General features: G+C 45.0%; 2 protein-coding genes across 3 annotated transcripts in view; one reads left to right on the forward strand and one right to left on the reverse strand.

Moving 5' to 3' along the window:
- The first annotated feature begins 46 nt into the window (after window positions 1-46).
- On the forward strand, window positions 47-7362 carry ERI2 (ERI1 exoribonuclease family member 2). Of its 2 annotated transcripts, none has more exons than XM_081965756.1 (9): window positions 47-134; window positions 1048-1120; window positions 1219-1296; window positions 1669-1796; window positions 2338-2485; window positions 3723-3823; window positions 4227-4308; window positions 5428-5516; window positions 5661-7362. In XM_081965756.1, exons 1-9 carry the CDS (start codon window positions 84-86, stop codon window positions 6936-6938), a joined length of 2028 nt encoding a protein of 675 aa, XP_081821882.1. In that variant the 5' UTR covers window positions 47-83; the 3' UTR covers window positions 6939-7362. The 2 variants fall into 2 exon arrangements, with proteins under 2 accessions (XP_081821882.1, XP_081821883.1); XM_081965757.1 differs by lacking the exon at window positions 47-134 and adding an exon at window positions 168-269 and having other exon boundaries at window positions 1050-1120.
- A 3328-nt stretch (window positions 7363-10690) lies between these two features.
- LOC309398532 (uncharacterized protein) overlaps window positions 10691-14189 on the reverse strand; it is a gene marked incomplete at its 5' end in the record, with an annotated part of 36616 nt that continues 33117 nt past the window's right edge. The window contains 4 exons of the mRNA XM_081965498.1: window positions 10691-10843; window positions 11963-12082; window positions 13093-13192; window positions 13665-13792. Coding sequence (XP_081821624.1) covers window positions 10757-10843; window positions 11963-12082; window positions 13093-13192; window positions 13665-13792 — 435 coding nt within the window. The 3' untranslated portion in view covers window positions 10691-10756. The remainder of the gene's footprint in view (window positions 10844-11962; window positions 12083-13092; window positions 13193-13664; window positions 13793-14189) is intronic.

Consider the following 14189-nt stretch of genomic DNA (forward strand, 5'->3'; position numbering starts at 1 on the left):
CCCGGGCCTGAGATGTTTCCCCCACCCCGCCCCTTCCCATTCTCGCATTCTCAGCCTTAGAGGAGGAAGCGCCTCGAGCGAGAATGCGGATACCAAGGCGGCAGACCCACTTAGTCGATCGGCCGAAAGCATCGAGGGGAGGAGGAGGAGGAGGCGGGGCCTGCGGGGCGGCGGGCTGTTTGAAACGGCGGCCGCCGAGCCAACGCGAGAGCGGGTGGGGCCGGGGCGCGCGGGGAGGCGGTTGCCATGGCGACGAGGCAGCTGGCCAGGTAAGGGGCTCCAGGTAGCGTCGGCTTTTCGGTCGGGTGGGTCTGCAAGAGAGGCGGACCCCCGTTTGGACACCGAGCTGTAGGGCATATAAGTGTCCAATTCTTGGAAACTTTTAAGACTTCTGGACTTCAATTCCCAGAATCCCCTGGGCACCATGAACCCCCTACTCATTAAAATGCAATAACCTTAGATCAGGGGTGTCCAACTTTGGCACCTTTTAGATTTGAGGACCTCAAACTCCCAGAATTTCCCCAGCCAGGTTTTGTAGCTTTAGACCAGGGCTGTCCAATTCTTGGCAACTTTTAAAACTTCTGGACTTCAATTCCCAGAATCCCCATGGCAGCATGAACCCCCTACTCATTAAAATGCAATAACCTTAAATCAGGGGTGTCCAACTTTGGCAACTTTAAGATTTGGATATTTCAGACTCTCAGAATTTCCCCCATCAACTCTTGTGCCTTTAGAGCAGAGTTTCTCAAAGTGGGCAAATACCAACAGGAATGGCCTTGCATTACATCCAAATGGGGTGTAAGACCTGTTTTACTTATTACACTTACACACAGAGGGAGAGAATAGCAGAGCTGGAAGGGACCTTTGGAGATCATCTAGTCCAACCGCCTGCTCACGCAGGAGACCTCACAAATTCACATATTACACCTACACACACACACTCACACACACACACACACACAAAATAGCACAGCTGGAAGGGACCTTGGAGGTCTTCTATTTGAACACTGTAAAATTTGCATAACGAATGTTATCTGTTGGTTTGACAGGCAGCTAGGCATTATTCGAAGTGTTTCCAAGCCGTCTCCCGGTGACCAAAGTCGCAACCAATGCAAGCTGCGTGAGTATTCCCCTTATTTCATAAATTCAGTGTTTGTTATTATTTGCGGGTTATGACAATGAGATAATATCATATGTTTTTTTGGGGGGGTGTTGCAGGGCAGCTGTTTGACTACTTAATAATTATTGATTTTGAGTCCACCTGCTGGAAGGATGTCCGAAGATGTCAAGAAATAAGTAAGCCAAGTTTTAATTGTTTTAATAATTGCTTCCATGTGAATTGAGGGGAAAAAACAAAGAGAGCACCGTTCCTGTACGGTGGCTGCTGCTTCCGGCAGGCACCGGTACCGGGGTGTACTGCCTGCAACCCACCGCTGTGATGGTTGCATGTGATCATGTGATCCCCTTTTGCAACCTTCTGACAAGTAAAATCAACCAGATTGCTAACTTAAGAAATGCAGTGATTCACTTAACAACTGCGGCAAGAAAGTTTGTAGAATGGAGCAAAACTCACTTAACAAATGTCTCACTTAGCAACAGAAACTTTGGGCTCAACTGTGCTTGTAAGTCAAGAACTACCTTTATTTATTTGTTTGTTTGTTTGCATAGTTGAGTTTCCAGCAATTCTCTTGAACACCTCAAATGGAGAAATTGAGACTGAATTTCATATGTACGTCCAGCCCCAGGAGCATCCGACTCTCTCTGAATTTTGTATTGAGCTAACTGGAATAAAACAGGTATAATTTCAATAGATTGGGTTCAGAGTTTGTTAGTTACATTTTGTCTTGAAGCATTTTTACTTAGTTAACTTCTGATGAATGTTCTTAAAGGAAGGAATTTGCTTGCTGGCTTGGACATATTTCTTTTATCACCACAATATAACTTGTCTTTGATGTTCCAAGCCTATAGCGACCCCTGAAAAAGTTTTCATTTTCATTAATTCATTTTAAAAATTGTTTTCTGTTCCTTTCTATTTCCAGCTGTTCATTTCTATTCATTAAAGCAGCCCTAATGTATATTAATTGAATTAATTGAATGCCAGTGGGCGGTTTTGGAAATAAAAAATAAAAATGTATGTATGTATGTATGTATGTATGTATGTATGTTGTTTTCACCATTTTATGTATTAGAGGTTCTTTTTTTCCCCCTTTCTTATACGATGCGTCAAGAATTTTACTTTATGGTTCAGTCGGAAATATCAATATCAGTGTCGATAACACCAAATCTGAATCTAGATTCTAAATGTTATCAGCAAGATCTTTTTTTCTTTGAATCAAGAATCAAGTCGATGAAGGCGTTCCACTGCATATAAGCCTATCCCAATTTTCTAAGTGGATTCACAAGATCCAGGAGGAGAAAAAGATTGTTTTTGGTTCGACTTGCTCTGCTCCCGAAGAAAAATTGTGTGCCTTTGTTACCTGGTCAGGTAATTCATACTGTTTATCTTATCTGTGATAAAGTTTCCTCGTTCTTCATTGCTGGGCCTGCTGAAGATGAGAGGCTGCCATTTCCCCTGGTGACAAAATGGAAAAACTTATTTTAGTGATGGTTTTTGACTTTTGGCTCCACCTGGGACTCCGGAATATTCAAATAATAACCAGGTCGGTCTTCTGCTTGGGGTTTTGAAACGAGCCATCATTGGCTATTTTTCTACACAGAGTTGGAAGGGACCTTGGAGGTCTTCTAGTCTAACCTCCTGCTTAGGCAGGAAACAGTATACCATTTCAGACAAATAGTTGTTCAATCTCTTCTTCAAAACCTCCAGTGTTGAAGCATTCACAACGTCGGTGGGCAAGTTGTTCCATTGATTCATTGTCCCACTGTCAAACGGTGCTTGTGAAAATCCTGCTACTGCTCTCTGCATTCCCCTTGGCTCTTTTGCCCTCTTCGCTGTGTATTTTCATGGCTTTCCCACCATCATAAGGACTAGAAGCTTGCTTGAGGGAATCCTTTGGCCCTGTACGCATTGCATGATCTGACATTAGAACTGTAAGTGCGCTCCATCAAAAGGGGAACAAATAATTTGCACTGCTAAGCACTGTTGGTTTAGGAGTTATGAATTCCAGAATTCTACCCAGGAAACTGGCAGGTTTTATTTAGATTTCCATTGCTCTATGTACTTGGATAAATGTGATGCACACTTCACAATAGGTCAAGGTTCCCCTCGCACATATGTGCCAGTCGTTCCCGACTCTAGGAGGCGGTGCTCATCTCTGTTTCAAAGCCAGAACTGTCCAAAGATATCTCTGTGGTCATGTGGCCAGCATGACTAAACACCGAAGGCGCACGGAACGCTTTTATCTTCCCACCAAAGATGGTCCCTATTTTTTCTGCTTGCATTTTTTACATGCTTTCGAACTGCTAGGTTGGCAGAAGCTGGGACAAGTAACGGGAGCTCACTCCGTTACGCAGCGCTAGGGATTCGAACCGCTGAAGTGCCGACCTTTCTGATCGACAAGCTCAGCGTCTCAGCCACTGAGACACCGCGTCCCTTACGCTTCCCAATAGACAGGGCTAAATAGATCACTTCTCTTGCTTTTGGTCTTCGTGTTTCTATTGCATGAAATCGTGATTGTTGCCCAAAAATAAAATTTCACACCCAGGGTGGAAAAACTATGGAGGGGACAATCAGGAAAACTTTATGAACTTTTGTTTTTATGCAGATTGGGACCTGGGAATTTGCTTGCACTATGAATGTAAAAGAAAACAGCTGCGGAAGCCTAATATTTTAAATTCTTGGATTGACCTACGGGCCACTTACAAGGTGAGAGTATTTGTCTCTGCTGATAATAATGACAAGAAAATAGACATTTTATTTGTTTGTTTGTTTGTATATATTTCACACTTCTTAACGATCCATCTCTCTCACGGAGGGTGGCATCCAATTTAATCCAGAAACATCCAGCTATCTTAACATGGCCAAGGCTTGAGAAAACTCTGGCCTAAAGAGCCCTCAGCAATTTACAATGCAATACAATTCAATAGTAGAGTTGGAAGGGACCTTGGAGGTCTTCTAGTCCAACCCCCTGCCTAGGCAGGAAACCCTATACCGTTTCAGGCAAATGGCTATCCAACATCTTCTTAAAGACTTCCAGGGTTGGGGCATTTATATATAATTGAGCAAAACAGATATAATGAGGGTTTTATTTTCATCTTTTGTTTCCCAGAGGTTTTATTCTAGGAAGCCACAGGGTTTAAATGGCGCATTGAAAGACGTGGGTATCACTTTTGAAGGACGGGAGCACTCTGGTGAGTGAATATTTTACATACATACATACATACATACATACATACATACATACATACATATATACAGGGATGTGAGTCTTGTATTTAGGCGGGGAAAGTGCTGGCAAGCATGGAAGTGAGTTAAAATGAATTGGAGCTGAGTGCAATTTAATTGGACTTTAATATATAACGTTGCCAGCAGGAAACTTCATATATTAAAGTCTAATAGTGTTGTGGCCCACCAGCAGAACTGCCAGCAGATTCGGACAGTGAGGAGGTTGGGGAGGAAGATGGGCCAGTCCTGGAGTCTGAGGAGGGCTCTGTGTCGGAGGCAGAGAGGGGGCCAGGGCCGTATGCCAGTTATCAGCTGCCTTCGGAGACAGACATCAGTGAGGCAGACAAACAGCTGGAGCCTGTTCCCAGTGTGCGCATGCGCATAGTTGCCAGATGAAGGGAACAGCTGAAGAACAAGGGTCGACTTGGGAGTAAGGCCACTGGTGGATGATGAATGGCCCCTCCCAGAGGAAATAAATGGGGAGCGAAAGGGGAGTGGAGCTTGCAGGAGACAATTAGTTCGCTTAATTGGTTCGTGATTCTCCAAGACTCATTGTTTTGCAGATATCAGCCTGTCAGGTCTCCAAGCCAGATTACTGGTTAAACAACCAGCTGTTTCAGGCTGCAGGGATTACCATAGCCTATTGCCGCCTCCATGCGCCCTGATTTCGGTCTCTACGCATCCTATTTCCCACCCGTTCTGGGCAGCGGGGATAGAAGTGGGCAGAAAATGGGGCACACAGAGGCCAAAAAAGGGCGCGCAGAGACAGTAATAGGTAATGGCAATCGCTGCAGCCTAAAACAGCTGATGGTCGGGAGGCCGATCCAACCGACCATCAGCTGCTTGTGCTAATCAGACAGTGTTGAAGCTGAAGCTGAAACAGGCTGTTTGCTGTTTTCTGCAAGGAGGCAAATTGCTGGGAGGCAGAGGCCAAAGGGTGGCGGCCGGCAGGTGGGCGGGCCTACATTCAGTGTATAAGACGCACCCAAATTTTCACCCTCTTTTAGGGGGGAAAAAGTGCGTCTTATACTCCGAAAAATACGGTAGTCCTTTCTACTAGCAATGTCACCTCCTGTTTTCTCCAGGCCTGCACGATTCTCGGAATACGGCTCGCCTGGCTTGGAAGATGATTCGTGATGGGTGTGTAATGAAAATCACAAAATCATTAGATAAGGTTAGTGGATTTTCTCCTTGGCGCCCGTGACTGGTCAACGTTGACCCGGCGAGATTTTTATGGACAGAACTTTTGACTTGGGATCTTGTTTGAAGCGACGCTGGCCAGGAGATTGGCTGACCTCCTTTTTTATGGAATCTTTAGGCAACTCCGGCAAAGAATTCCCTGTCCAGATTTGGGGGTGGGAAACCCATCCACGGTGGCCCTTTGGGAACCAACTCTCTTGTCAAAGCGCCACCGTTGGACGAAAGCGAAAAGGAAGTCCCTCCTGAAAGCGAGAGAAAAGAGGAAGACCTACCACAAGAGACGGTCCACATGGGCTTGTTTGAGGATGCCCCTCTTGCATCTAGAAAGAGCGGAAAGGCTGATGAACATAGTAGCACCAAACAGGACCTATCCTCGTCCATCGGAAGACCCCGCCGGCCTCTGGGTAATCTTCAGCACCCCTGCTGTAGGCCTTCAGGCCTTCATAGTTGGGGAGGCAAGGGCCAACTCATTTCAAACCCTTCTACGCCCAACCGAAGGCTAGTTTTGGTCCCCACAACTCTCTCCACCATCAACGTTTCCGAGACCGACATCAGCACCACTCCAGATTGTCTGTCTATGTTGGCCGACTGGGAGGACGTCGCCATCATCCCTGAAAAGGAAGACGACTCGGATCCAGAATCCTCGCCGTCAAACGATGACCCCCCGATTAAGAACGCATTAGAGACAAAAGACAAATTGATGAAACGGGGAGATGGGCATAGAGTAGACGCTCGTCCGAGTAGAGAGCTCTCAACATGTGTTGTCTACAAAAGTCCAAATACAACTATTTACAATGCAGGTCGAGCTCCCAAGGAACCTTCAGATGCTTCTGGGTTTAAGCTCCCGGTTTTAACGGCAGAGGCCTCTTCCCTCAACCCACCAGGCAGAAATCTTCTCGCCTCTTCGACCGAGGCCATCAAGAGGAAGCCCTCCAGCCCCAGATCTTTGCCACCCAGCAAAAAAACGCCTTTCAGCATCCACGAGGACGGAAGCTCAACGTCGAGCAGCTTCCTGTCTCCTGGGGCGAATCCGTGCATCGTCTCTCCCGCCTTCTTGAGCTCTCCGGGCAATTTCAACCCACCTTTCCGGGTAGCGGAAACCGGGAGGGTGACTCCTCCATTATGCCGCTGTGGCCGAAGAGCTAGAAGGTTGAATGTTTCAAACGGCGGCCCTAATCAGGGAAAAGCGTTTTACAGCTGCCCGGTGAGAAAATGCGAAAGGAATACGAAAGGCTGCAACTATTTCCGATGGGAGCAGTCGCTTCTAAAGGAGAAAATGGCCCTTCCAACTTTGACTTTAGGGGCCGGGGGCTTAAAGCCGTTAAAAACTCAGGACCCCTCCCTGGGAAATGTTAAACCAAAGTGCCTGAATCTCCGGCCTTCCATGCGAACCTAGGCAGAGGGTGTTTTTTTTCTCCCTGCCTTTTATTGGGGAAATGAAATATTTCAACCTTTGAAAAGTTTAGCTTTCTTTTCTACAAAGTGTAATCGTGTTTAGTACAATCACTGAAACTGCGGGTGCATTTAGCATCTGGTCTCGTCTGAATGCAGTGCCACCAACTATCTTGTCTTTTAAGTGTATATTTTCTCTTCTGTTTTCTTGGCTGTCTAAGTTTGACTTTTTTCTCCTATTTTTTTTATTATTTAGGAATCATGTTTGTCTATACTTTAAATCTGTAAGCCTGGCTGCTGCGCAATTGCTTTTTAAAGAACTGGCTTGTAAAACTTGCACAGCCGTGCTTTTAAAAGGTTCTTTTAAAATATCCTGTAAAACATTCTGGATTCTGGGAAATGAAATAAAATGAACTCCTCCCCCAAAAGACGAAGTCAAGTTTGTCCATTTTAATACGGCGCTTCCCACAAGGGAGAACTGGTTTCTTTGAGATCGTGTCCGGTGTGCTTTTTAACAGTTTCCAAATTTCCATAGTACAGCAGGAGTAAAATTCCAGAAAACGAGGCAGCTGCTTTAATGAGTCTCAAGACAGGGTGCTGCTTTCACTTTCTTGGGTATGGTGAGGCACTTTCCAAATTATATCTGAAGCCTTGCTCCATGAGTAAATTGTAGAAATGCCGTGAACAGAACGTCCTGTCGAATCTTTCTGGAATTCAGAAGGAGCTGGCATGGATTATGGTGTGGGGGCTATTGCCTGGGCTGTAACATTCACAATGGTGATTATGCTTTCAGCATCCAAAAGATAGAGGAGGGATTGATGAAATTATTTTAATTTGGAATTGGCTACTTAGCTGAAATGCATGCAGTTAAAATTAAATCTTTTTTTTTCCCTACTAGCCAGTAACTCGGCGTTGCCCGGGTATTTATTTATGTCCGGACCAAACGTAATTTTTAATGCTGGATTTCCCCCCTTATCACAGGAAGCGTACTGTGAAGCCATTACCATAGCAACTCCACTGCACTGCACAGTAGAAGCCATTTTACGGCAGTACAGTAGAAGCCGTTTTAAGGCACAACAGGCTGTATGTTAACAGAACACCACCACCCCGAGGGGTTTTAAGGGTGCCTTACCCCCACAATAATTCTTTCCAGAGAGTAAGCCATCTGTGTACCAAATTTGGTTGAAATTGCTCGAGGCGTTCCAGAGTTATGCTGGAAAACACACACACACAGAGCCGTTTTTTATATATATAGATGGAGGGCTTGGCTTTCACAACGTGCTAGGTAACTCTGAAAAGGATATCTCCAACAATCTTAATAGCTAAGCTTGAAAGTTGTGCAACCTTTGAACTGCAAAGGGGCTCTGTTTGACTGTAGAGATCCTCAGATATGATCCGAGCTGATGAGAGTGATGGAGGGCAGAGTCCAACTGCCTTGAAATCTATTAGGTTTCATTCGCCCACCTCATTCAAACATGAGACAGTGTTTGATGTTGCCCAACTTTTCCCTAATCAATTTTTTTTCAAAAAAATAAAGAATCTGTTAACCTTTTATTTCCACGATTCTGGGAATCGTTCCAGAAAGAAGTTTGAAGAAGCTTTTAGTTTCACTGTTTCATAGTCCTTTTAGAGGCACGTTTATCATGTAGGAGGATAGGGAGGGAGAGCAGGGTACCTCACCAATGGCTTGAACCAGACTGGGTGCTCAGGTGGTCCTCAATTTACAACAGCTCATTTAGCGGCCGTCACAGCAACACTCAACAAAGTGACTTATGAGTGTTTTTCACGCTTACGACCGTTGTAGCATCGGCCAAGGTCACGCCTGGCAAATCACTCACATTTACGACGGTTGCAGCGTCTCGGGGTGGCGTGATCCCCTTTTGCGACCTTCTGACCGGCAACGTCCATGAGGAAGCCAGATTCACTTAACAACCGTGTTACTAATTTGGCAACGGCAGTGATTCACTTAATAACTGTGGCAAGAACAGTCGCAAAATGGAGCAAAACTCACTTAACAACTCTCTCGCTTAGCAACCGAAATGTTGGGCTCAATTGGGGGTCATAAGTTGAGGACTACCCCTATTTAACATGACTGGATTGGTTTTGGGAAGCAGAGTGGAAGTGTGAGGCTAATATATGCAGCGTTTCTCTGCCATGGTAACTTGAAGCGGTGTGGACTTCAACTCCCAGAATTCCCCATGCTGGCTGGGGAATTCTGGGAGTCGAAGTCCACACGTCTTAAAGATTGAGAGCCGTTGTTCTCCAGGGCAAGGCTGAGATTCTGGGACCTGGAGGTCCACACCTTTTCAAGTTGTCAAGGTGGAGAAACACTGTTGTACTGTAACAAATTACAATTCTACTTTTTTGGTAATCTAGCTTTGGAAATCCATATGATCATTGCTTAATGGAGGGAAGTATGCAGTGGAGTACCCCAAGGCTCTGTTTTGGGCCCAGTATTCTTCAACATCTTCATCAATGATTTGGACGAGGCGATAAATGGGGAACTCATCAAATTTACAGATGACACCAAGCTGGCAGGAATAGCCAACACTCCAGAAGATAGGCTTAAGATACAGAAGGATCTTAACAAACTTGAACATTGGGCACTATCTAATAAAATGAAATTCAATGGTGGAAAAAAATAAGGTTCTACATTTAGGCAAGAAAAATGAAATGCACAGGTACAGCATAGGTGGTACCTTGCTCAATAGTAGTAACTGAGAGGGATTTTGGAGTCCTAGTGGGCAACCACTTAAATAGGAGCCAGCCGTGTGCAGCAGCTGCCAAAAAAGCCAACACAGTTCTAGGCTGCATCAACAGAGGGATAGAATCAAGATCACGTGAAGGGTTAAGACCACTTTATAATGCCTTGGTAAGGCCACACTTGGCCACTCAGTTTTGGTCGCCACGATGTAAAAAATATGTTGAGACTGAAAAGAGTGCAGAGAAGAGCAACAAAGAGGATTAGGGGGCTGGAGGCTAAAACATGAAGAACGGTTGCAGGAACTGGGGATGTCTAGTTTAATAGAAAGAAGGACTAAGGGAGACATGATAGCAGTGTTCCAATATCTCAGGGGTTGCCACAAAGAAGAGGGAGTCAAACTATTCTCCACGGCACCTGAGGGCAGGACAAGAAGCAATGGATGGAAACTAATCAAGGAGAGAAGCAATTTAGAGCTAAGGAGAAATTTCCTGACAGTTAGAACAATTAATCAACGGAACAGCTTGCCTCCAGAAGTTGTGAATGTTCCAACACTGGAAGTCTTTAAGAAGATGTTGGATAGCCATTTGTCTGAAGTGGTGCAGGGTTTCTTGCCTAGGCAGAGGGTTGGATTAGAAGACCTCCAAGGTCCCTTCCAACTCTGTTATTCTATTCTAATTGAGTTGGTCAAAATGTCCCTGTGTTCTCATATCAAGTTTTGTTTTTTAGGGATTGGAAAGAATGTTCGGATTAATATATTGTTTACATATCTGGCTTGGTCATTGTAGCTCCCTATAGGTTGATGATGCCATTAACATCTGGGCTAGGACAGATACGATGTGTTTGGATCTTTCTCCAGGGTACTCGGTGTTCTTTTTCACTGAAAAATCAACATCTGGAACCAGAGTTGCATTGTTGCTTAACCTGGCCAGCTACATTGGGGTTTTGTATAAACCAGCGATAAGTAAGCAGGGAGTGCTTGTTTGACAAAAGAGCCCACAGAAGGGACCGCATCTGTGCATTTTTCAGGACTCTCAATTTCCAAGTGGGGAGAGTAACGGCACAAGCGCTTTTATTCCCGGAACGGCTGCTTGCTTGGAAAGTAAAACAGGCGAGGAATTCTACACTTCTCCCCATTCTTTCTTGCGTAATTCGTTTCTTCGGATTTTCCCACTGATTGTCTTTGGCAACTGTGGAACGAACTCCATCTGTTGGGCAAGAGCAGAAATGAGAGGATGGCAAAAGAGGAGAGGACATGTTGGTACAGACAGCTGGAATGAATTCGGGAGTTGCAAAAGTGTGCGACGGAAACAAATAACGTGTGACGCAGCTTTTCGCCCCGGGGGAATAACTGGAGTACGGCTTGCATCTGTTAAAAGAATCACCAATTGTCTGCCTGTCAGTATTCAAAACCTTGATTTATACCAGAAGTCCATAAACTTGGTGACTTTAAGACTTGTGGACGTCAACTCCGAGAATGCTGGCTGAGGAATTCTGGGAGTTGACGTCCACAAGTCTTAAAGTCGCCAACTTTGGAGACCCCCCCCCCCCCCTTGGTATAAAGGATAGCTAGGGAATTCTGGAAGTTGAAGTACAAGTCTTAAAAGTTGCCAACTTTGGAAACCCCCTGATTTATACGAATCAAAGCTAAGAAACAGCTTGAAAACATGGTTTGCATGAGGCCATGTTCTAGGCCCCAACAGCTGTTTTCAGGCTGTTCAGAAGCTTTCTTGGTTATCCATTTACTGCATTTGACATTTCATAAACGGGACAAAAGAATGGACATCTCGGTTCAAACTATCAAATCAGACTCCTGTCAATTTGCCTTCATTTTTATTTAGCGGGATTTTAAACTCGAGCCTTTGTGTTCTGACCTAGGGTTCCCCCAAAATGCGAAGCAGATTCCTGGTCACGACAAAACCCCTTTTATTAAACGCAGGTGAATTCCTCTCCTTTGCATTCATCAAAGGCATTCATCAAACAGTCTTTCAAACTTGAAGTTATGACCCCAGACTTTATCTAGCTTGGAAAGCTGCCATGTAAATATTTTCCAAACGCAGTGCTATGCAAGGAAAGATTTGGCACAGAGTCTCTGAGACTCACGGACAGATCTTCACACTCCTGAAACGAACTAATGAACGAATTGTCCTGAATGTACTAAATGCATCCGTCTGGTTGACGATCTTAACGGAGTCTTATTTTGGGGGTAGGGCTTATACTATGAGCATCCTGAAAAAATCCTGCTAGGGCTTATTTTCCAGTTGGGTCTTATTTCGGGGGAAACAGGGTAGATAAAGGCTAAGCCACATGGCTAAATCACGGCTTACCTTTCTAGGATACTTGTATGGGGCAGTGACCGTCTTGACGTAGTCCTGTAGTTCCTCAATCAAGGCTTCTTGGTCGTGGGAAAGGTATTCCGGGGCCAAAACTACGAAGGCTTTTACCACCTTGAAGGTAAGAAATTGGATCAAGAGGATGACAAATTGAAAAAAAAAACTGGGCAGATTTAAAAAATGCGGAATGTGTACCGCTGTAGCTAAAAGATGCCAAATTAAGTGTTTGGGGCGCAGTCGCTTGTACTTTCCAACATTAAAACCTTGAACTTAAAAAAAATATCTGGAGATTGCTTCTCTTAAAGGAAGATACAATAGCGCCGGGCCTCTTCAAATCAAGCATTTATTTTAAAAAGCTTCTTCATTTTGTTAAGCTGTCTAGAACAACAATAAAGCACTCTAAAAAAATAAGTCTAATAAGTTGAACATTCTATAAGCATTTATAGTTATCGGCTTACCTCCTTGCAGCAAACAGCCTGATTAGCACACACAAAAAATCTGCTTCTGCCTCCCAGCAATTTGCCTCGTGGAGCAAACAGCAAGTTCCACTTTTAGTTTAAGCGGTCCTCCCGATCATCAGCTGTTTCAGGCCTCCCGATCATCAGCTGTTTCAGGCCTCCCGATCATCAGCTGTTTCAGGCTGCAGGGATTGCTGTAGCCTATTGCAGCCTCTGCAAGCCCCATTTTCCCCCTTTGCTGCAAGGAGGTAAATTGCTGGGAGGCAGAGGCCAAAGGGTGGGAGATGTTAGGCGAGTGGGGCTATATTCATTGTATAAGACGCACCCAAATTTTCACCCTCTTTTAGGGGGGGGGGGGAGAGGGAAAGGTGCATCTTATACTCTGAAAAATACGGTAATTTCTTTGCTTTGATAGAGCGTTCAGGTTAATTGTTGACAAATTTACCTTTGGCTACCCAATAAGCCAAGCTAGAGTCATTTAACAGCCCTGTTGCTAAACAAACAATTGGAGCGATGCACCGAATACCTGTGGCAGGGAAGGTCGTAAAATGGGGCAACATTCCCTTCAACAAATGTCTCCCTTAGCAACGTAAATTTTGGGGCTCCATTGTGGTCGTAGCGCAGGGACCACCTATAGTTTGGTTGCGTACGTTCAGCCTTCTTTACCTCGCCACGGAGGGGGTCTGGACTGCTGACCACGGCTGCTTCAACCACTGCATCGTGTTCTATCAAAGCATTCTCCACTTCAAACGGTCCGATGCGGTATCTTTAAGAGAGAGAGAGAGAGAGAGAGAGAAAAGGAAGAATTGCATTTCCTTGGCCTGTGAAGAAGTCTTACGAGAAAAAGGTAAAGGTTCCAATCGCACATATGTGCTAGTTATTCCCGACTCTAGGGGGCAGTGCTCATCTCTGTTTCAAAGCCGAAGAGCCAGCGCTGTCCGAAGACATCTCCGTGGTCATGTGGCCGGCATGACTCAACACCGAAGGAGCACGGAACGCTGTTCCCTTCCCACCAAAGGTGGTTCCTATTTTTCTACTTGCATTTTTACGTGCTTTGGAACTGCTAGGTTGGCAGAAGCTGGGACAAGTAACGGGAGCTCACTCTGTTATGCGGCACTAGGGATTCGAACCGCCGAACTGCCGACCTTACTGATCGACAAGCTCAGCGCCTTAGCCCCTGAGCCACCTTCTTACAAAAAAAGCGTTGTGCGATTGGGGCTCGGGTGAATTAACCTTACCCGGCAGAATTGATGATGTCATCTCTTCTCCCTACCAGCCAGATGTAACCGTCCTCGTCTTGAAATCCTCGGTCCCCAGTGACGTAGAAGTCCCCACGGAGGGTCGAAGCTGTTCTTTCTTGATCATCCTGGATATGCGATCAACTGTTTAGAAAGATGTGACTCTGCCAGCTTCGGGCAGTGTGAGGCAGGGTAGAGATCGCTAAATGTTTCAGGCGCGATCATTTTATGAGTTTCAATAAACAACCATATGATGCATTTACTCCTATCTAAGAGTAGATAGTTTCAAAATTCACGGCTGGATAAATACTTTATGAATTATCTGAAGCCGCTGCCCAGCACTAAGGATAGAATAGGATAAGATAGAATACAATAGAATAGAATAATAGAATAGAATAGGAAAGGAAAGGAAAGGAAAGAAGGAAGGAGGATAGAACAGAACAGAACTAGGAAAGAAGGAAGGATAGGATAGAATAGAACAGAACAGAACAAGGAAAGAAGGAAGGATAGAATAGAATAGAATAG

This window comes from Natrix helvetica, assembly GCF_964273705.1.
Source record: "Natrix helvetica genome assembly, chromosome: 13".
Taxonomy (NCBI): Eukaryota; Metazoa; Chordata; class Lepidosauria; order Squamata; family Natricidae; genus Natrix; species Natrix helvetica.

Bases quoted from the DNA above. Each gene is read 5' to 3' on its own strand.
- ERI2 (XM_081965756.1), top strand. From the start codon at position 84: ATGCGGATACCAAGGCGGCAGACCCACTTAGTCGATCGGCCGAAAGCA. The intron at 4,309-5,427 runs GTGAGTGAATAT...TGTTTTCTCCAG, and splicing joins TGAAGGACGGGAGCACTCTG to GCCTGCACGATTCTCGGAAT. The intron at 5,517-5,660 runs GTTAGTGGATTT...TGGAATCTTTAG, and splicing joins TCACAAAATCATTAGATAAG to GCAACTCCGGCAAAGAATTC.